This window comes from Fusarium odoratissimum (genome assembly GCF_000260195.1).
Source record: "Fusarium odoratissimum NRRL 54006 unplaced genomic scaffold supercont1.10, whole genome shotgun sequence".
In the NCBI taxonomy this organism is placed as follows: Eukaryota; Fungi; Ascomycota; class Sordariomycetes; order Hypocreales; family Nectriaceae; genus Fusarium; species Fusarium odoratissimum.
In genome coordinates, this window is record NW_022158696.1 from 972,812 (window position 1) to 991,031 (window position 18,220).

At 49.5% G+C, this 18,220-nt stretch overlaps 9 protein-coding genes across 11 annotated transcripts; 3 read left to right on the top strand and 6 right to left on the bottom strand.

Annotated features, from left to right (window-relative positions):
- The first annotated feature begins 181 nt into the window (after nt 1-181).
- FOIG_07238 (uncharacterized protein) lies at nt 182-1,963 on the top strand. Its single transcript, XM_031206699.1, has 2 exons — nt 182-731; nt 789-1,963. Exons 1-2 carry the CDS (start codon nt 496-498, stop codon nt 1,000-1,002), a joined length of 450 nt encoding a protein of 149 aa, XP_031063818.1. The 5' UTR covers nt 182-495; the 3' UTR covers nt 1,003-1,963.
- A 222-nt stretch (nt 1,964-2,185) lies between these two features.
- Nucleotides 2,186-5,634, top strand: FOIG_07239 (propionyl-CoA synthetase). 2 transcript variants are annotated; one of them, XM_031206700.1, is made up of 3 exons: nt 2,186-3,305; nt 3,364-4,632; nt 4,680-5,634. In XM_031206700.1, the coding sequence occupies exons 1-3, from the start codon at nt 2,681-2,683 to the stop codon at nt 5,117-5,119; spliced, it is 2,334 nt and encodes a 777-aa protein (XP_031063819.1). In that variant the 5' UTR covers nt 2,186-2,680; the 3' UTR covers nt 5,120-5,634. The 2 variants fall into 2 exon arrangements, with proteins under 2 accessions (XP_031063819.1, XP_031063820.1); XM_031206701.1 differs by having other exon boundaries at nt 3,364-5,634.
- Nucleotides 3,646-7,306, bottom strand: FOIG_07240 (uncharacterized protein). Its single transcript, XM_031206702.1, has 2 exons — nt 5,785-7,306; nt 3,646-5,734 (listed from the first exon to the last, which is right to left on the bottom strand). The coding sequence occupies exons 1-2, from the start codon at nt 6,450-6,452 to the stop codon at nt 5,599-5,601; spliced, it is 804 nt and encodes a 267-aa protein (XP_031063821.1). The 5' UTR covers nt 6,453-7,306; the 3' UTR covers nt 3,646-5,598.
- A 452-nt stretch (nt 7,307-7,758) lies between these two features.
- FOIG_07241 (uncharacterized protein) lies at nt 7,759-7,908 on the bottom strand (the record flags this gene model as incomplete). Its single annotated transcript, XM_031206703.1, has 1 exon — nt 7,759-7,908. The coding sequence occupies one exon, from the start codon at nt 7,906-7,908 to the stop codon at nt 7,759-7,761; it is 150 nt and encodes a 49-aa protein (XP_031063822.1).
- A 129-nt stretch (nt 7,909-8,037) lies between these two features.
- Nucleotides 8,038-8,421, bottom strand: FOIG_07242 (uncharacterized protein; the record flags this gene model as incomplete). Of its 2 annotated transcripts, XM_031206705.1 has the most annotated exons (2): nt 8,038-8,314; nt 8,367-8,389. In XM_031206705.1, 2 exons carry the CDS (start codon nt 8,387-8,389, stop codon nt 8,038-8,040), a joined length of 300 nt encoding a protein of 99 aa, XP_031063824.1. The 2 variants fall into 2 exon arrangements, with proteins under 2 accessions (XP_031063824.1, XP_031063823.1); XM_031206704.1 differs by having other exon boundaries at nt 8,038-8,421.
- A 170-nt stretch (nt 8,422-8,591) lies between these two features.
- On the bottom strand, nt 8,592-9,107 carry FOIG_07243 (uncharacterized protein; the record flags this gene model as incomplete). The annotated part of the gene is made up of 2 exons (XM_031206706.1): nt 8,592-8,705; nt 9,027-9,107. The coding sequence occupies 2 exons, from the start codon at nt 9,105-9,107 to the stop codon at nt 8,592-8,594; spliced, it is 195 nt and encodes a 64-aa protein (XP_031063825.1).
- Nucleotides 9,108-10,413: 1,306 nt separating this feature from the next.
- On the top strand, nt 10,414-10,512 carry FOIG_07244 (uncharacterized protein; the record flags this gene model as incomplete). The annotated part of the gene is made up of 1 exon (XM_031206707.1): nt 10,414-10,512. One exon carries the CDS (start codon nt 10,414-10,416, stop codon nt 10,510-10,512), a length of 99 nt encoding a protein of 32 aa, XP_031063826.1.
- Nucleotides 10,513-13,388: 2,876 nt separating this feature from the next.
- Nucleotides 13,389-13,656, bottom strand: FOIG_07245 (uncharacterized protein; the record flags this gene model as incomplete). Its single annotated transcript, XM_031206708.1, has 2 exons — nt 13,389-13,551; nt 13,586-13,656. The coding sequence occupies 2 exons, from the start codon at nt 13,654-13,656 to the stop codon at nt 13,389-13,391; spliced, it is 234 nt and encodes a 77-aa protein (XP_031063827.1).
- Nucleotides 13,657-16,696: 3,040 nt separating this feature from the next.
- FOIG_07246 (uncharacterized protein) lies at nt 16,697-17,985 on the bottom strand. Its single transcript, XM_031206709.1, has 2 exons — nt 17,178-17,985; nt 16,697-17,106 (listed from the first exon to the last, which is right to left on the bottom strand). Exon 2 carries the CDS (start codon nt 17,095-17,097, stop codon nt 16,777-16,779), a length of 321 nt encoding a protein of 106 aa, XP_031063828.1. The 5' UTR covers nt 17,098-17,106; nt 17,178-17,985; the 3' UTR covers nt 16,697-16,776.
- Nucleotides 17,986-18,220: the final 235 nt, after the last annotated feature.

The following is an 18,220-nucleotide window of genomic DNA, read 5'->3' on the forward strand; positions in this document are numbered from 1 at the left end:
TGAGCCTAGATGAGCCTATCTTTTTGTCTTTTCCTGACTCTCGTCCCGTGCTCGTCTCGCCATCCGCTCTAGACTTGCACGGGGCCTCTGACACTGGATGAATGGCCTGCTCGTACTCCGTACAGATTTTAATTAATCGCTATTCTCAAGGACCCCCCATGCCCCAGATCCCCTGTCGCTCCAGGTCCCACGCCTCCATTACTGATCCATTGCGGGCCACACCCACACCCACACCCACACCCATACCCACACCCCCCATATCCGAAATCCCATCAACCTCCCTATCAGTCCCTGTCGAGCGAAAACCTCATCTTAATATAAAGCTCAAGTCCTCCAGATCTCCAGAAACTTTTTCCTTCCTTCCTCTTCACCCACACACATTCATTCGCTACTATACCTTGACTTTTAGTCAATTTCATTCGTTACAGCACATCTACAAACTATACAACTTTCGAGTTACCTTAATTTAATCCCAACCCCAAACAAACCGACAAAATGAAGTTCGCTGCTGCTCTCGCTTTCGCTGCTGGCGTCGCTGCCCACGCCAAGAACGTTACCTACACCACCGAGGTCGTCACTGCCTACACCACCTACTGCCCCGGTCCTACTGAGATCGTCCACGGCGACAAGACCTACACCATCACTGAGGCCACCACCCTCACCATCACTGACTGCCCTTGCACCGTCACCAAGCCCGTCATCACCACCTCCGCTGTCGTTTGCCACGACTGGTAAGTTATCTGTATCCGATGTCCTCAGCCTTGTCAAAAATACTGACAGTGTCTAAGCCCCGCTCCTCCTCCCGCCCACCACGGCAACAACTCCACCATGGTCCCCGTTTACCCTACTGGTAAGCCCGGCCACGGTGGTGAGAGCGGCAAGCCTGGCTCTCCTGCTGGTCCCGGTGCTCCTTCCGAGGTCCCTACCGCCGGTGCCGGCAAGGTTGCCGCTCTCTCCGGTGCCGGTCTTGCTGCCGTCGTCGGTCTTGCTGCTTTCCTGTAAATCAACAGCTAGCAAGCCTACTCCACGTCGTGCCTACGATGCTTTACGCTCAGTAATACTTAATTCACGTGGGGGCTTCCATCATTCCTGATGGAGTGGTGTGGGACAGTTAGCGATGGTTTGGTTTCAGTTGGGGATGCAAGCGATCTTTCAGGGAATGTATAGAACTTTTTATTTTGGGTTACGAACATACGACACGGGAGAACCGGTATACCCTTGCAACGCTCTATGGAGTCTTGTCTAATGATGGCCACGCTTTGCAGGAGTTGAGACATTCTTGTATATGAGTTTTGTCTCGGTGTTCGGAAGGAGCTCGCATATTCCCTGTGTGTGAGATCTTCTTTCGGGGCTGGGAATATAATGTGTTTTTTTTTTTGCCTTGAGCAAAACAGGACGATCTTGTCTAGCTTCACTCGCGGTTCGTCTTTGTTTCTGCTCCCATCGATAACTTCAAGAGACGCATTTCCAACCTCGAATCCCGTTTCCTCTTCTTGATACATATTTTTGGGATGCCAAATGTCTTTAATATTTGCAGTCAGGTTACTGGTGCATATATATCCACAAAGCCGGGCGTGTTTATGGTATCTTGTCAATCAGATTCAATGTTATTGCTAGCCTCTGGGAAACCATGTATCATAGTGAAGGCAAAAGCAAGCATTGCTGAGAGGCCAGTTTTGGCCCGGCATTATTAACTCTGTTGTTGTCGTGTTTACGCTGTGAATATGTCTTGGGTCATTGTTTCAGTTGTTATGTGCCGAGACAAGGCTAACGTTTGTTCACTTGATAACTTAGCCGTGCTTTGGTACTGCCAGTAATACAAGGGCTGCTGAAAAAACTAATGATTTCCTGTGCCTTCAGTCTTGGTTGCTTTGGTAGGTTTGGGATTGGTTATCGAAAGCATGTACTTTGACACCGCGCGACATACAATCGAACAATGATACCATTCAAAAAGTATCAACCAACGCATCGCTATATCTTCTCGGCATACGAAGATACTACATTCCATGAAAAAACAACTTCTTGATGCGGTGAGGCATACCGTCAAGGTCACCCTGTCAAATTGTTTACCTAAGAAGTGTACTACCTACGCCAGTTGATCAGAGCTAAGTGATCCCGAATATCCGGGATATCACCGCCTCAGACATCAACCGCCAAATAAACTTTACACGTTACCAACGAACACAACAATTATTAACTATCACGGCTCGGCCTTATACCGATCCGACCGTTACCGGTAAGACCTACCGGACAAATGGGAAGGCCATCTTGGCGTAATGCGGGGAAGGTATCTAGTATGAAGCCAGCGCACCACTTACACTCGCCCTGCCAAGCAAGCTGGGGAGAGCCGAAACTGATGATTAGGATGGGAATTTGTTTGGGGGATAAATCATCTCGCTGTATGTTCCTTGATGCTACCAGTCTCCAGTAGTGCAAGGTAGTTTCACTGGACTCACCTCGCCTTAAAATATATCATCTATCTCCTCACTTAATAGCACTTCCTTTGATCCGATATTGCTATTCGTGTATCAAAGTCAGACTCCCTCACCTGGGCTTCTTTCATCAATCTTGACCTTTGAAACCTCCATTGGGCGTTTTTATTGCAGAGGAGATCGTCGCCCAGGCAGAGTTATTTATACACCGTCAAAGACGGCCCGGAATTTGTCGGTAGCGAGGCCCGATGCCGTTGAGCCTAAGACAAGCCATTCAATTTATCATATACACTCGGCCCCCTAGCTTATCGGTTCCCACTCCAACATGCCCCTTTAATCATCGTGGTTGCTATTTGTTGTCAAGATATTCTTCCCTGCCAAAGCCATTGGTGTCGACAAAATCACGGAGTTACTCATCCATACCAAGTACTGCATTGAATAAGGAGCCCAAGATACAAGGTAAGAACGAATTACCAGCTATGCCTCACAACCAGCAAGATCAACACATACAAGACGAGGTACTTCGGCATAGTCTTGAGAACCCTGAAGACTTCTGGAGACACCAAGCCGAGCATCTTCACTGGCATAAATCATACTCTTCAACCATCCAGCTCACTCAGAAAACTCTCAAGAGCGGTGTTACACATGATAGCTGGGAGTGGTTTCCAGACGGCGAAATATCTACTTGTTACAATTGCGTTGATCGACATGTACTTGATGGGCATGGCGATTCCATCGCTATCTACTTTGACAGTCCTGTGACAAACACAAAGGCAAAGTATACATACAGCCAGCTTCTTGGCGAGGTTGAGACTCTTGCTGGTGCTCTCAGAGAGCAAGGGATACAGAAGGGCGATGTAGTCCTGCTGTATAGTGAGTAGACCATGCATCATTCCCCTGCAGCAGTGCTGGCAGCTAACTTGAGTAATAGTGCCTACGATTCCCGCTGCCGTGATAGGTATTCTTGCTGCTAATCGACTGGGCGCTATCCATTCTATAGTGTTTGGCGGCTTTGCCCCTAATGCTCTGGCGCAACGTATCGATTCATGCCGTCCTGTGGCTGTTCTGACGGCGTCTTGTGGTATCGATGGCAACAAACCTCCAATTGCATATAAAGGCTTGGTAGAGGAAGCGATCCGGTTGGCTGGTCATAAACCCCATAATGTTATTGTCTGGCAAAGGGATCAGCTCTATTGGAATCTTGACCACGAGACTGGTCAGCTCGACTGGAACACATTAGTCGACAGTGCCCGATCTCGAGGAATCAAGGCGGACTGTGTGCCAGTCAAGAGCACCGACCCTGTTTATATCATCCACACTTCAGGCACCACTGGAACCCCAAAGGGTGTCCTCCGCGATGCTGGTGGTCACGCTGTCGGTCTGCACCTGTCCATAAGTTATCTGTTTAATATTCACGGACCTGGGTGTGTTTCTTTTACGGCATCGGATATTGGCTGGATCGTCGGTCACTCATACATCATCTACGGCCCACTCCTCACGGGAGCTGCAACTGTCTTGTACGAGGGCAAACCCGTCGGTACCCCTGATGCATCGTCATTCTGGCGAATAGTTGAAGAGTATAAAGTCAACACCATGTTTACAGCGCCAACAGCTCTACGTGCAATCAGGCGCGATGACCCCAATAACCAATCCTTCATCGATTACGGCAAACGGGGTGCTCTCAAGAGTTTGCGAGCTCTCTTCCTCGCTGGAGAGCGCTCCGAACCTACTCTTATCGACAGTTATCAGCAGCTCCTGACTCAATATTGCGCTGAAAATGCAGACGTAGTTGATAATTGGTGGTCTACAGAAGTTGGTTCCCCCATCACTGGGCGAGCGCTCGTTCCGCACGCTGGCAAGCATCGCAAGACGGAGGTTCGTGGACACCCCCCTCCTTGCCTGAAGGCTGGTAGTGCTGGGAAAGCGATGCCAGGCTTTGACGTTCGTATCGTGGATGATGAGGGCAATGAGGTTGAGAGGGGATCCATGGGAAATATTGTCTTGGCAATGCCTCTCGCTCCGACAGGATTTCGTACTCTGTGGCAGGATGAAGAACGCTTTTGGAAAGGTTACTTGAAAAGATTCGAGGGAAAGTGGCTTGATACCGGTGATTCGGGCTGGATCGACCAGCAAGGTTATATCCATGTGATGGCACGCAGCGACGATGTTTTAAATGTCAGCGCGCATCGTCTATCAAGTGGTACGCTTCAATTTCTTCGAACTTCGGTATGGGCTAACAGTGCGTAGGATCTATTGAGCAGGCCATTGCAGCCCATCCTCGTGTCGTTGAAGTTTGTATTGTCGGCGTACCGGATTCACTCAAGGGTCAGCTTCCTTTCGCCTTCGTAGCACTTTCGGGACAAGGCTGTGCAGATCCAGCAGTGCCGAGTGAATTAGTCGTCAAGGAAATACAGCAGTTAGTCCGTGGTCAGGTGGGTGCTATAGCCTCATTAGGCGGCATCATCCAGGGCAAAGGACTGATCCCCAAAACAAGGTCTGGCAAAATGCTACGACGGGTACTCAAGGAGATGGCGGAGAATGCCATTCGTGGTGACTTCGAAAAGGAAGTTGCGGTTCCTAGCACGATTGAGGATGTGTCGACATTGACTGTTGCTCGTGCCAGGATCAGGGAGTACTTTGAACGAGCAGAAACCGAGACGGATGGCATGGTGAAGGCTCGCCTCTAGAGCAGGTGTAATATGAGCGACCTTTCTGAACATAGCGGATGTTCCTGGTAAATATGAGTGGCGTGATATTGGTGGAAGATACCGTGACTTGGTTTCTTCATCCAGCGTCGATTTCAGGTTCGGTAGAGGCCTTTAGTTAGACCACGTCATGCGGAACCACGTTGGCAGATGAGGCACTCACGATATTCTGACACTCAATCTGCTTATTTAACAATTGATGATTGCTGAGAGAAAGCCAGTTCGAGACGAGCCTCCGTTGCCCGCGAGGGCGTGTCAGACTCCAGTTTTCTATATCGCAGCCGCTTTCGTAACCACAGATACCCTGTCCCACGCTACCGACCGTTTACTCGGAGCAAAAGACCCTCCGATGTTTGACCATTCGTAACCGGAGAGGTAGGTGTAAGATTGTGAGCGAAACTGATTGTGGCCCCTGTCCTAAACTCCGGTAAACAAAAACATAACCCCTAGGTGAGTATAGCTCAGTCCTTGGATGACTGGCCACTCGACTGCCTCGAGAAGAGGCTATAGGCGCTGTCCTGTGCCTTGGGTGCTATCTTAGTACTGGAGAAGCGTGCTTCGGGTAGTCTTTTTCCAGCCTGCAGGCTTTCGAGGATCCTATTGATAGCATTAGTCGTAGCTCAAGTTCAAATGAAAGTTGCAGGTACCATTCAGCACCAACAAACTTAACACCACACCCAGCCGTTCTCCTGATCTCTTTTTCTAGTTTTCCTCCAGCAAGACCTCCTCCAGCGCCCGAGTATCCTCCAGCTGGCCTTCCTAGAATGACATGGGTGACTTTCCGGCGTCCGAGGTGCAATGACATCTGACCTCCATGTTCGGTGACAAGCTGCTTGAGCTTGAGATCTGATATGAGAGGGAAACTACTCCCGTTAACGTAAACAATCACCCCATCAAACATCCGTCGGCGAGGCAGCTCTGCTTCTCTCGCTTCATCCTCCAGTTTTCTTGATTCCATGAGTGCTTCTTGTCCTTTTCCCTGAGCCTCATCCTTCACCCCCAGACTCTCACGCATCTTGCCTGGTTGCACGAGCATGTCCTTTACGCTCCGTTGTGCCCTTTCTTTCACGGCCTTGGGGACCAACATCTTGCGCTTCACATCGTAATCCTCTGAGCCAGCACCCCATGTGTCGCTTAGACGCTTGCCACCAGATAAGCCGCTACGAAATTGGCTGTTGAGTTTGCGGTTACGAGACTCGCGCCAGCCAGTTCCGGGGCATGATTCCGGACGTTGGTGGCCGGTTGACGATGAGTTCCATGGGTCAAAAGACGCAGCGTGCTGAGGCTCGGCGGCCTTTCGTATAGGGGGTGACATTTCTTTTTTTTTTTTTTCGCTTATGATGGAGGGCTGTAGTTTAACATCGCCGGTTCCAGTTTTGAGTGAGTTGTGATGATGAAGCGTTCTTTGCCTTGTGGGAGTGCGTTGCTGTCATTTTCTTGTCGTTGTGTCATGTTGTGTCCGCTTTTGGCGCTGGCGCGTGTGACCGACTATCCACGTTTTTCTCATTGACTTGCGCGGGACCTATGCGCGTAGTCACATGAGTCTGATTAAAGAGCTTACCCTATACATTAGTATCACCTTCACATTAGTTGAGGTATCGAAACATCAAGTCATTTTACATTTGAATGGTGGACGAAACTATCATCATATGTCATTTCCATGTGTTTTTCAACTGGCGTGTTTTATTGTAGCATGCTGTTCATTCCAGGTTGATTCCAACTTGGGTGTGCTGATTGTCTTGACAATCTTTAGACACCACGGTACCAAGTATCATGCCAGATGCCATGACATGGTTGGATTTGTTGTGTAGGAATAGGGGAACGGGGACGAAAATAGTCTGTCACCATCATCAAAACCTTCAATTAACATGACAGGATACACCCCTTTCTTTCCTTCCCATCGCCCAGCCCGGAAGGGTAGAGAAGAGACCATGGTTTAGTGAATTACCCAGTCCCTCATTGGATGAAGGAGAATGCCAACAAAGCTCGCTGCAAACATGATGTGCATTGGATCTATGTAATATTACGGGCATCGGCGTGTCTTCAAGGTAGCTTCGACTAGTGCTGTGCACGTTGAACCTGGTAGGCCATATACCTGAAACGGTCAATAGTTTGCTGCGGTAGGATATGTTGATTAACCAAACCCAAAATCCCTGGTAGGCAGGCAGACCTCCTGGCAGGCAAGAGTAGCAGGATATGGCATGGCGTGGCAGGGCATGGCATTACATGATATAGACTACTATGTAGAATGCACTCGCGGCTTGCAACCTGTCTCACGCGCTGCAGCGGGCGGGTAGAGCCGCGCGCCCACCTCAACCCAGGTGCCTACAGTACCTAAGCAAGCTAAGTTAAACATGTCACCTCAACTCTCATCTATCATCTTGATAAAAGTATGTGTGTCATGCAAGGCTCAGGATCAAGTTCGGGCTTGGGCTTGGACTTTGGCTGAGGCCTGTATCTGACATGCGGGCTCGATCCCATTGAAGTCCCTCTCAGCTCTCCAATCTCTCGCAGTTGCCCTCTGACCATCCTCTGACCCTTGCGCCTAGACCTAATATACATTGTCATGATACACGAATTGCCTGGACCAGTCGGTGCCATGTCAAATCACATAACACATCTCATGTATCCTTGCCACCCTCAACTTCATCACATCGATCCTTGTCCGAAAGGCCCGTTCCTCTCGCAACTCGGCTTCGAACATCCACCCGGTGAACGGCCCGTCTCGTCTCGCCGAGTTTGCCTCTACGTACAGGCCCAGCCCATTCCATGTTCATGTCATGTCATGTCATGTCACGGTCCTGGGCCGCCCAATTCCTCTTTCCTCCCCCTTCGTGAAGCCATTAGATTACCTAGCCCCTTCCTCCTTCTTGGCCCCCAAGCCTCAACCTTCAAACTCTTCATGGATTCGGAGAAAGCGAAACATAAAAGACTGATCGCTTGACGGCTCGACCAGGATCGTAGGAACTCGATACAACCCAAGACGAGGTGGAGGCGTTGACCAAAACTATCCTTTCCTTGCTCAAAACGAAAGCATTTGCCACCAATAATCCAGACCAGCATTTCAAGCACCACCTCCAATCATCTGTACGTGCATTACAGTATGCATAACATACCTGCAGCACCCCTCTCTGAAAGAATAGAGATGCTGTAATCTGCCGTATTGCACAGAGGTATCTGTACAGTGCATCAGTATTATAATCTTGGCTTGGTTGAGAGTTTGCATCACATGGGCATGGCGGGTAATAGCATCTTTGACTAGGAGCACTGTGAATCAAACCCATCTATCCTCACTGCAATTGTCGTCCCTTTTCGTTGACTGGGAGTGAATGAGAGTGACTGACATGCTGACATGGCCGCCCCAGCAGATGCATACACACAATCGAGATGCGGCCGTCTGCTTCATCAAGTTCTTGTCCTCTGAATTGATTATGTGCTTCTGTGAATATGCTGCTCAGATCAGGGGCTCTTCCTCAGGAACCCATCGTTGAGGGCCTTGGCCACCAAAGCCAGGAGATATGACATCCCGACTTTTCAGCCACCTCTGCCCATCGACCTCCATGTGTCCCTAGCAGATAGGTCATACCCTTTGGCTTGTCAGAGATCTTTCGTGCTCTGTTGAAACACATATTCGTACATTACGAATTAACACCACAGTCGCCCGGCCTGCATGCACGCGTACGTGCATGCATGAAGGCTTCCCGTACCGTACATTAGCTGGCAGGTGGATAGACATCATGTCCCCCAGCCCCTCCTACACCCCGCTGCTTGATGTGATGTGCGGGAAGGCTAACGGAGTGGGCAGCACATAGAAACGCGATATTGTCACTTCACGCAATGCAATTGAAGGCACCAGGCACGATGCAATGTTTTCCCGTTGTCGATATACAGAATCGCCCTGAATCGCTCCCAGGTGGCCCTGAGGCTGAGACCTTCCATCCAAGCCGTGGCACCTTTCCCACGTAGCCATGATCATGATGCGATCCTGCAAAATCTCGATGAGGACAGCCTGTGTCACGCAAGACTCTTTCAGTCTGCTTTTCACTGAGGCCCTTGTGGACCACCACTAGTAGATGCGGAGTACATGCTACTTACCCGTCAAGCTCCAACCAGCATGATGCTGACAGGGAACGATGCTATCATGGCTTGGCTTCCCTCGAGATCTGTTTGGTTATGGCCTGGTGGAGCTTGAAGTGAGCTGGCAGCCAAGTCGTGCCGTTATCATAACAAGGCCACCCTTGTTGACTGACGCCCAAGGTCACCACAAAGGGGGTCGCCTTAGAGTCCAGTACTGTACATCTCACACTGAAAGGTACAATTGGGTCAGAGAATAGCGGTGAGGGTAGCACTAGGCTCTAAAAAGCCACTATCGGGGCGCGAAAAACTGACGGCACTTCAAGGCTCTTTCAACATGATTTTGATACCATACACGATAGAGTCCACAGTCCTTGGAAAGACTGCGACCTACTGCTCCATCAAACATGATGGAGAACTCGCAGCATGAAATTTGGTGCGTATGCAAGCATAGGTCAGATCTCTCAACAGGGTCGGCTACAAGGCAGAGTTACAGGAGCGCACTAAGCGCTGCCAGATCGCATCTGGGGATTAAGAACGCAGCGGCAGTATGTGGACAAAGCCCCGAACTCCGGAGGCCGGGGTGAGCATCCATGCCCCTGGGCAAAACATCCCGGAGTCGTTCAAAGCCATCGCCGTACTCTGGTGACTGAAGGCAAGCTGGTCCTCACCATACCACAAACTTCAGATTTAGTTCACAATGCATTATTCCCTGGACCGTGGCAAGGAATTGGTTGCAGGTCTTGCACGATGTGCACTGTATCAAATTCGCACACGTCCAGAGACCTGACGGGAGACAACGACTGAGAAGATGCGGACACAGGATAGACAAGTAATCTGAAAGCTTCATCTGATGACCTCGGAGTCTATCGAGGTTGCGTCCTGGTCGTTGGGGTTGCTGGTGGCGGCGGTGGGTGGTGTGCCAGAGACGTGGTGAGCTATCATTGGATTGAGATATAGTGACTGGGCCAGAACGAAATGCCATCATAGCTTCCTAGTTGGCCGCAAGAGAAGCTTGACACTCGTCGTAGTATTGCAATTGCTATCTCAGTATTCAGTAGAATCACCGTTTGGAGACTGCATGGAACTGCAAGAGTTGGGTCTCAGGGAATTTCCTGCCTCCTCCAAGACCTTGAATGCTCCCGACATGTTTCTCGGCTGCAGGCCAGCCTGAAGAACTGAAAATCGCCAGAGTCTTCAACATGGCCAAACTCGGTGGGGCACTTTTGTCAGCACCCAACAAGCCCCAAGTTGCTCTTCCCACTGTGCCATCTGCATCTGACAGCACGATGAACGGGTAGACTAGAGTCAGGATCCCCCACCAACGACTGACTAACGGGCACCGGTGTGCCAGGTAGTGGACGCCCTAAGGCTCTAGAAGGTAAACGTGGCGGACTCAACTCACTGGTTAAGTCTTGGCGACCAGGCTCCCCCACGGCATCTTGGAGCAGTCCAGTCAATGGCCGCTTAGACTCAAAAGGCTCACACGCGGGCCTAAGGACGGCTGGTGGTTTTGAAACGCCCCAACAGGGGTCCATGTTTGTTCTTCCCGATGATGCTGCATTTTTAATTGGTCAGCTTTTACACATGCAGCTACATAGCCGCTGTGCAGAACATGCGAGTGCTCAAGCCAGCATGTCCACCATGCCATCCTTGTCGACCGGGAGCAAGGGCGGCTGCAGGGACTGAAGCTTCTGGGAGGCCAGGTTCAACGATATGTAAAGCAGACCAAGCCCTTCTTGGACATTGTGAGGATAAGGATGATGACGGGGAGCATCACCGACCATACCGCAATGACTTGCACCTAAGGCAAGGCGATTTCCGAGTTCCGGCAACCAGAATAACAATGAATTGTTTCGTATACAGACTGTTTGTTGAGCATGTGGTTTTCGAGCCGCATACGTTGATCAAGTTCTCGAGGCAGTAACTCTGGTCCCATCACGAGTTGGTTTGCAAGTCAAGCAACAAGTCACCAAGCCACAGCACTTGGATCATGGTACCAGAGAGTTAGACGACACTTCCAAAGAGTTGGCCGTTCATCTGCCTTCTTTTGACCATGCGTTATGCTCTTGATCGACCATATGCACCATGTGGGCATTTGAATGTAGCAAATGGCTCTTCGAAACCACGAAGAGCATACATAAGAATTGTTAATGTTGTGGAATAGTGTATGCTATCGAATGGATAACGATAGGAACCATGTAGTTGTAGCGATATGAACATGTGTGAAAGCATTGTGTTGGATATCGACTGAGTGCCTCAGAGATGGATCGTATGGCTAGTGCTGAGATTGGCTGATATGGATCCGAATCAAACCAACAACGCGGTACGTAGTTGACATTCATGTGTCGAAGCTTACATCAAGATCTGTTAGAATATCAATGCCTGAATGATTGATGACTAGTTGTGCGGATCTGGCCATAGTCCTCTCATGCGCTAAACTTGTTGCTTGCCTCGGGTCTAATTCTGGTGAAGTATTTCGAAGGAACGGGTGTATACCAGTGGATCAGATATAGGGAAATGGTACGATGAAGTTGGGAAAAAGCAAAACTGCATTCCCCATGTGCTGTCAGAGTAGCATCAGCGACAAATAACTTCACGGACATGCCCGGCAGGTAAACCACAACATATCCAGGGAAAAGCCCCAATCAGACTGTGCGGGGTTATTGATGCCTTTCGATTGATCACGGAATGGAATACGTGAGAGGTTGGGCTGACTGATCGAATGCCAGGTGTCGCAATATTGGGTTGCTGGATTGAGATTATTTCTGAACTATGGCCTGTCTCAACCCGTCCAACGCATGCTCATAACACTATGGTATGTGAGACAAGCATTCCGTCTCAAGAATAGATTGAGGTTGTCTTCTGAAGGACTCGGGCCATGCTGTGTGTGGCTGGACATGTGTCCTCCATTGAAACGTGCTGGGCAACGTGGGGTAAGCCAGTCGGGGGAAGCCAGCTGTCAAGGTCCCCAGTATGAAAATACGGCGGGCCAGTTGAATAGATCGACCAGTCGTCTGTTCAACTTTGCTGGATGGAGATGGAGGTAGCTGTTATGATTGACGTTCAGACCGAAAGCAAAGGCGACAACTCGCTCGAACATAGCAAAGACACACCAGAACGATGGTAGAAAGCTAGCGAATCAACAAATTGATATTCGGTGACCACAATTTCTCTGGCGTCTATGTAGAAAAAACGTTCTTGCTCCACATCCCTGCTAGCTCAAGCAACGGCTGGAAGCCAGCATGCAGAGTACATCCCCAACTTGGAGATTTTGTCTGTAGAGGGGTAGATTTCTTTGAGTGTCCTGTCTAATCATTGACTTTAGGCCAGGGCGTGAGGATTGTTCCCAAAATAAAGAGAGACAACAACCACATGTTTTGCCTCTTCCTCGTTTGATAGATGAGGCGGATTGGATTTGCGACTATAACGGTTGGCAATGGTTGGTGGTGGAGACTAGAAGCGGGAAGAGATCGAGGGTTCCATTCTTTTTGGGGTAAGGTTGGTGGAAGTATCGGTACTTTGCCCGGAAATGCCTGCCACAGTGCGCCGTTTGTTCCTTCCCGTTTGATGTGCTCGGATGTTGACGTCCCTCGGAACGAGACTCAAGTAAGGAAGGAAAGAAAGAAAGAAAGAAAGAAAGTGGAAGGAGAACCATTTGGGTATAAAGTTGCGAGTTTCGACAATTTGATTAGAGACCAAGACAGAATGATTGGTAGAGGTTGAGTTTTTATTTTATATATATATATATTTTTATAATTTGTTTTTACCTTCTTTCTTTCTTGCTTCTTGCCATGTTTTTTCTTTTCAAGTGCAGTTATTGAAGCGTGTGCTACTTGACTGAGAGGAAGTGGAAAAGAAAAAGCAATTTCAGGCAAAATATGCATGTGTCCCAGACTGACAGCTCAAGGGCAAGGTTCCTGTCAGATTGTACATCGGCCCGTGACCATAGGTCTCTTAATATTAAGTCCCTAATGTGAAACCAGCTGGCTCCAGACCCGAGTTTGCGTCTCATGTTCTGAACTGATCTCTGTTCTAAGCTGTTCTCGATATGCATCTCATAGTACCTGCATCAACCCTACATAAGCATTGTCCTAGTTATATATCTTGAGGCAACATGCCTAAGTTTAGTCCAATCCTAGGAGATAATCCCATAGCCCCTTAAGAAAGTTTCACTTCAGATCGGCCAGGATCGTGCGTATTGTATCGGGTTCCTCTCAATGGTTGCCACCGAGTCACTTGTTTGGCGCCAAACCCCAGCCTCGCCTGCTTGGTACGAATGGACCTTTGCAACAAGGAATAACCTGCGAGGTTGATCTCCCTCATGCCCATTGTCGTCTCTAGGGTCCGTCAGCACCCGTGTTAGCCTCTTACCCAGCCTCCTCTTTTCTCTCGGCTGCAGGAACCGATGATATCCCATCATGCTCTCGGCGGAAATCTTGCATGAGGCTGCAGTACGCTCACTACCCGTGTGTACATTAGGCGCCTCAGTGTGTAGTGCAACAGAAGAGTTATGCGCCGTTGCTTATAGCAGATTTCTAGAAATGTAACTCACGTTTTACATTATCTATGTCCGTTGTGTGTATGCTTTATCGCTCATCCCTGCCAATTGAACGTTCTCCACAGATGTGTTGAATTCCCGAAGTGTCAACCAACGAACAAAAAAGCGAGGTCTCATTTTGGCGAGACACCCACGTAAACACAGGCTACAGCCCTCATAATGGAAATTTACCTTGGGGCTGAAAAACCAGCGGAGGCTGGATTTCAGGGTGTCGTGATTGACTGGATGTAGATTTCGTTACACGCCTCAGTTATCCCTAATTGGAGAGATTGAGGAAAAATGCCGAACACCTGCGCCATTTGCCATATGAGGCAGGTAGTGATTCATTGTCAGACGCTTAAGCATGTGCGGCCGAGATACTTTTTAAACAACCAGATTTACGTGAATAATGTAGATGCAATGGGCACGAGGGGCATATGGCAGTGCCTTGGCCGAGGTTTTCGGAAACTTGTTTTAGTCAGTAACAAGATCTATCATGAGTGGGGAGCGAGGTTCATTCAGTCTTCGTATGGTTGGGTTGGTTGCTAGTCTTCTCCACGTATTCTCTAACGCGATCAAAATAACCTCCAAAGGGAAAAAAAAAAGACCGAAAGAGCCAAGACAAGGGATGACGTTCCTATGGTTCAGCCTCGTGGCATTATGTGAATCATATGCATCGAAGAATATCATACATCCACTTATGCACATCCTCCAGGACCAGCTTCTTTATGTATGCATCGATATGCACCTTGAGAGGGAGTGGCAGCCTGGCCCTGTCACACTGGCCCTGGTTGGGCGAGCTTGTTGTACATCTTGCATAAGGTCCCGGTCAACGGTGCGTAAGGACCATGTAGACACACATATTGTACAGTAGTGTCGGCTTGGTGGCAGCATAAGATCTACACCACAGACTCGCTAAGTTTGCATATCTCAAGGCTGTTCGTTTCTAGACCAGTTTTATCAGATATCTGGTTTTCATCTCCACGATCACGATTGTCGTGGTCGGAAAATCGCGCCGCTCCGAGGAAGAACCATGGAAAAAAACTTGTCTTCTCACTAGCAATAAGAGATCCCCGCCCACAAACGTACCACCCTGGTCAAAATGGTGTCAAACCCAGCTTCAACCGGTCAGACCTTTCATTGGTGCCTCGGTATGATGCGGTAGGTACTTTTGGGTACTGAACAATGGATTGTTGATAGTTTTAGAGTTTGCCAGCTGGATTAATACTCCGAGCGAGACCCTTGGCCTTTTGTGTTGACTTCCGAGATATTCGCTGGGCACAAAGGATGGTTCAAAGGCTTGAACAGAAGTGCCACTGCCTCTGTGCCGGGCTCGTGATAGTCATACGTAGGAATAGTTGACGTGGGAGGCTGCTAGGCAGTGGCATCGTATTCAAAAGCTTGATAAGTGCAAAGAGTTGGAGCGAAGAAAGCAAACATCAACATCTCGACTGAGAGAGAGGGCAGGATGTACAAACTACTGAAAAAGTCACATGTCTTGGGAAACCGGGTGGCTGAGCCGGCGCCCAAGTTTTGGTGATTGAGTGGAAATTAGGAGAAAGACCATCGAAACTTTGTATCAAGCTGAAGCAGCCGGTCAATTGTTAAAGGCTCAACAAAAGGCGGGAAATTCTGGGCCTAGAGAGAGCTTGTACTTTGTCTGAGCGTCAGTATCCTCACGGCAGGTTACCTTGCCGCCGAGTCCTTCTCAAGGGAGAGAGAGGTAACAGTAGCAGAGATAAACTGATCTCAAGTGAGACATAATACCTGGCAAGTGGCTCGTCGAGACCGCCACAGCGTAACTCACAGACCCGAGGACATTCGGCCATGGGTCAGGAACCGTAGAGAGAAGCTCTTATAAATGAGAGACCCCGCTGGTAATCCGGCACTGTGCTCGACTGGGCCCTCGGGCCCTTCGTCGTTTTCTTGTGTGTAAGACATCCATCATTGGTGGGCCATGAAGCTCAGCCACGAGGACGATGACTTGATGGACATGATTCCCATTCAGCTATGCAGAACAGAGAGGACAGAAACTCCACATCTGCCTTATCAACGAATCAAATTCAATAAGCGCCAGCAGCGGATGCTTGTTCCAACATCCTAGTCAAAGAGGGGAAATCCGGGCAGCTCGGAGAGCGGCGGCGACCCATGCGATTATGGCAACATGGGCCATGAGCGTTGCTGAGCTTGCCGGGCCATTGACGGACCTCCGCACGAACGGGCGTGGGCTCGGGCTTGAGCAACTGTGTATGTATGTAGAGAGACCGGGATGCTGATGTGGCCATATTTCGCTCAGTCCCGTCATTAACGAACTCCGCTCGCTCAGTCAAGGTTGGGAGGAGGTTGGCAGAACAAGAGCATTGACAACTGTAGACCAATTATCTCGGGCCGGAACCAAAGCCATCGAGCCTCTAACAGAAACTTGACTTGGTGAGCTTCTGTTCAAGACCTCTCCCTTCATCATCGGTGGCTGTTCCTGCGCAAGCGAATCCCATAGTCAGAACTTAGTGAGAGTACACAGCCTTTCCGCTCCTAGTCTGCATGATGCCCCCATTGTTGAATTCTCGGCACCATGGAAAGGCCTTTGGCCGCGTTTGGTTTCTCAACTTATCTCAATACGAGTTGTTGGTAGTTGCACAGAAATAATGGTGCACAGGCTGTCCCGGCACTTGACGCAATACAGGGAGCCCAAAGTAACGGTCCCGTAGTGGTTTGGCGCACCGTTGAGAACTACGATTAAGTAATCACCTTCAGATCGATCATTTGGGGGTAAGAAAGCAGAAAGATCAGAAGCGCCGAGAATCTGGAAGCGCAAACTCTGATGCCATTATCCTCTCCCTTCCTTTGGTCTAAGTCTCTTCTAGTTGGTGTTCGAAGTCTCTGATTGGATGAACCTCGTTGAAGAGCTCTGGAAACTCAATCGCAATACAGGTCGTACTTCACATGGGTTGAGCAAAGTCCTCGGGTAGTTTGCACGGTGCTGTGCCGCAACTAAGAGCTAGAAGGAAGGAGAGCGCGAAAGAAGTCAACCAAGAGTTGAAAGCCGACGAATGGCGTTAAAGCGACAAGAGCACACAATAACAAAGACAACACGACAGCGCAACACACTGCTAGCACATAACACGACACTGACACGACACGGCCACAGGAAAGCAATAACACAACCAGATAGACAAATGAGAAAAGCCCAGCCCACAACAAACTGACGCGACACAAAGGCAACCTGAACTGTAGCGCAGCCGTGGACGACATCAGATAGACTCACAGCCTTTTTTGGATGCTTTGATAACGATAACCATCGTTTATAGCCTGAAGAATTGCTGATGAGACAAGGGGGAATTGACATGAATGATTCCTAATAATATCCGTAAGCCTGTCGGAAATATCCAGAGAATGCTTGCAGTCAAAGAACCTGGCCAGTATTACCTCAATTGTGTATACAGGCGAAGCATCTAACCAGGGATTGATGTGATTGAGTGGGAAATGGACGACACCAAGGTCCCGGAGGAGAGAAAAAACCAATCAAATTGACCCTTGTAATGTGATCTACGTAGTCAATCTCACTGTTTATGAACGACTTATGATCGAGGTGACTTGGGTTGTAGGTGAATTGGCAAGTTGAACCCAGGTATCTGAGGCGCAACTTCAGAGATGTTCATGATCAGTGCATCGCCCAATGGCGAATTTGAGTATGGCATCCAATGTTATGACTTACTTTCTGTCCGTCTCAAAGTTGTATCTTGAATCGACGCTGCGTGCGGGCTTTTCCTGTCGCATCAAGCGGGTGCTGAGGTGCACTGTGGGTGCACAGTAACTGCTGGCGCGAGTAAGCGGAGTTTGAGCTGCCAGGGGTTAATGACACCAAGCATCGCTCCCGTCTGTTCCCCCCCGGGATCCTTCATCCTTGCACGCTGTGGCCTGGGTAGCCCTGCCGGCCCCGTGGCCTCCTGTAGCCACTGGGATTCTGGGTGACCGATCACTCTGCCCAGGGAGAGACCCCAGTACTGGTTGCAGTCGCGATACCTCAGTCGGCAACTGTACGAACAGCCGCTCAGAGAAAACCCCCATGATCAACTCTCTCCTCCGCCCAACGCACTTTGAGGTGGCCTGGTGCTACGCTGTTCTGGCTACACCCCAATGAATTTCCTCTGCCCCTGTAGCCGCACCCCTCGCACCACCCACCAAAATTGCTGGGAGCGCTCTTTAGCTTTTAACAACGCCCTACAGAGAGTCCTTCCTCCACCGAGTTTGTGTGCAGGTTGCGAGCTGGATGGTCCCCTGGTTCTGTTGTGCGTTGACAGGAGAGTGCCCAGTGCGCATACGACAAGCAGAGGGACTGTCTGTATATCTCTCTGAGCACTTCTAAACCATGAGATGAAGGAGACGGAATACTTAAAGAATAACACCATGCAACTAGGCCATGTCTGGCTGTGTGCTCATAGAAAGACGAGATATCAAAAGCCTTCAAT

Coding starts and splice junctions, on each gene's coding strand:
- FOIG_07238 (XM_031206699.1), top strand. CDS start 496: ATGAAGTTCGCTGCTGCTCTCGCTTTCGCTGCTGGCGTCGCTGCCCAC. Junction 732..788: donor GCTGTCGTTTGCCACGACTG/GTAAGTTATCTG, acceptor ACAGTGTCTAAG/CCCCGCTCCTCCTCCCGCCC.
- FOIG_07246 (XM_031206709.1), bottom strand. CDS start 17,097: ATGTCAATTCCCCCTTGTCTCATCAGCAATTCTTCAGGCTATAAACGA.
- FOIG_07239 (XM_031206700.1), top strand. CDS start 2,681: ATGCCGTTGAGCCTAAGACAAGCCATTCAATTTATCATATACACTCGG. Junction 3,306..3,363: donor CGATGTAGTCCTGCTGTATA/GTGAGTAGACCA, acceptor CTTGAGTAATAG/TGCCTACGATTCCCGCTGCC. Junction 4,633..4,679: donor CGCGCATCGTCTATCAAGTG/GTACGCTTCAAT, acceptor AACAGTGCGTAG/GATCTATTGAGCAGGCCATT.
- FOIG_07240 (XM_031206702.1), bottom strand. CDS start 6,452: ATGTCACCCCCTATACGAAAGGCCGCCGAGCCTCAGCACGCTGCGTCT. Junction 5,735..5,784: donor AAGTTTGTTGGTGCTGAATG/GTACCTGCAACT, acceptor TGCTATCAATAG/GATCCTCGAAAGCCTGCAGG.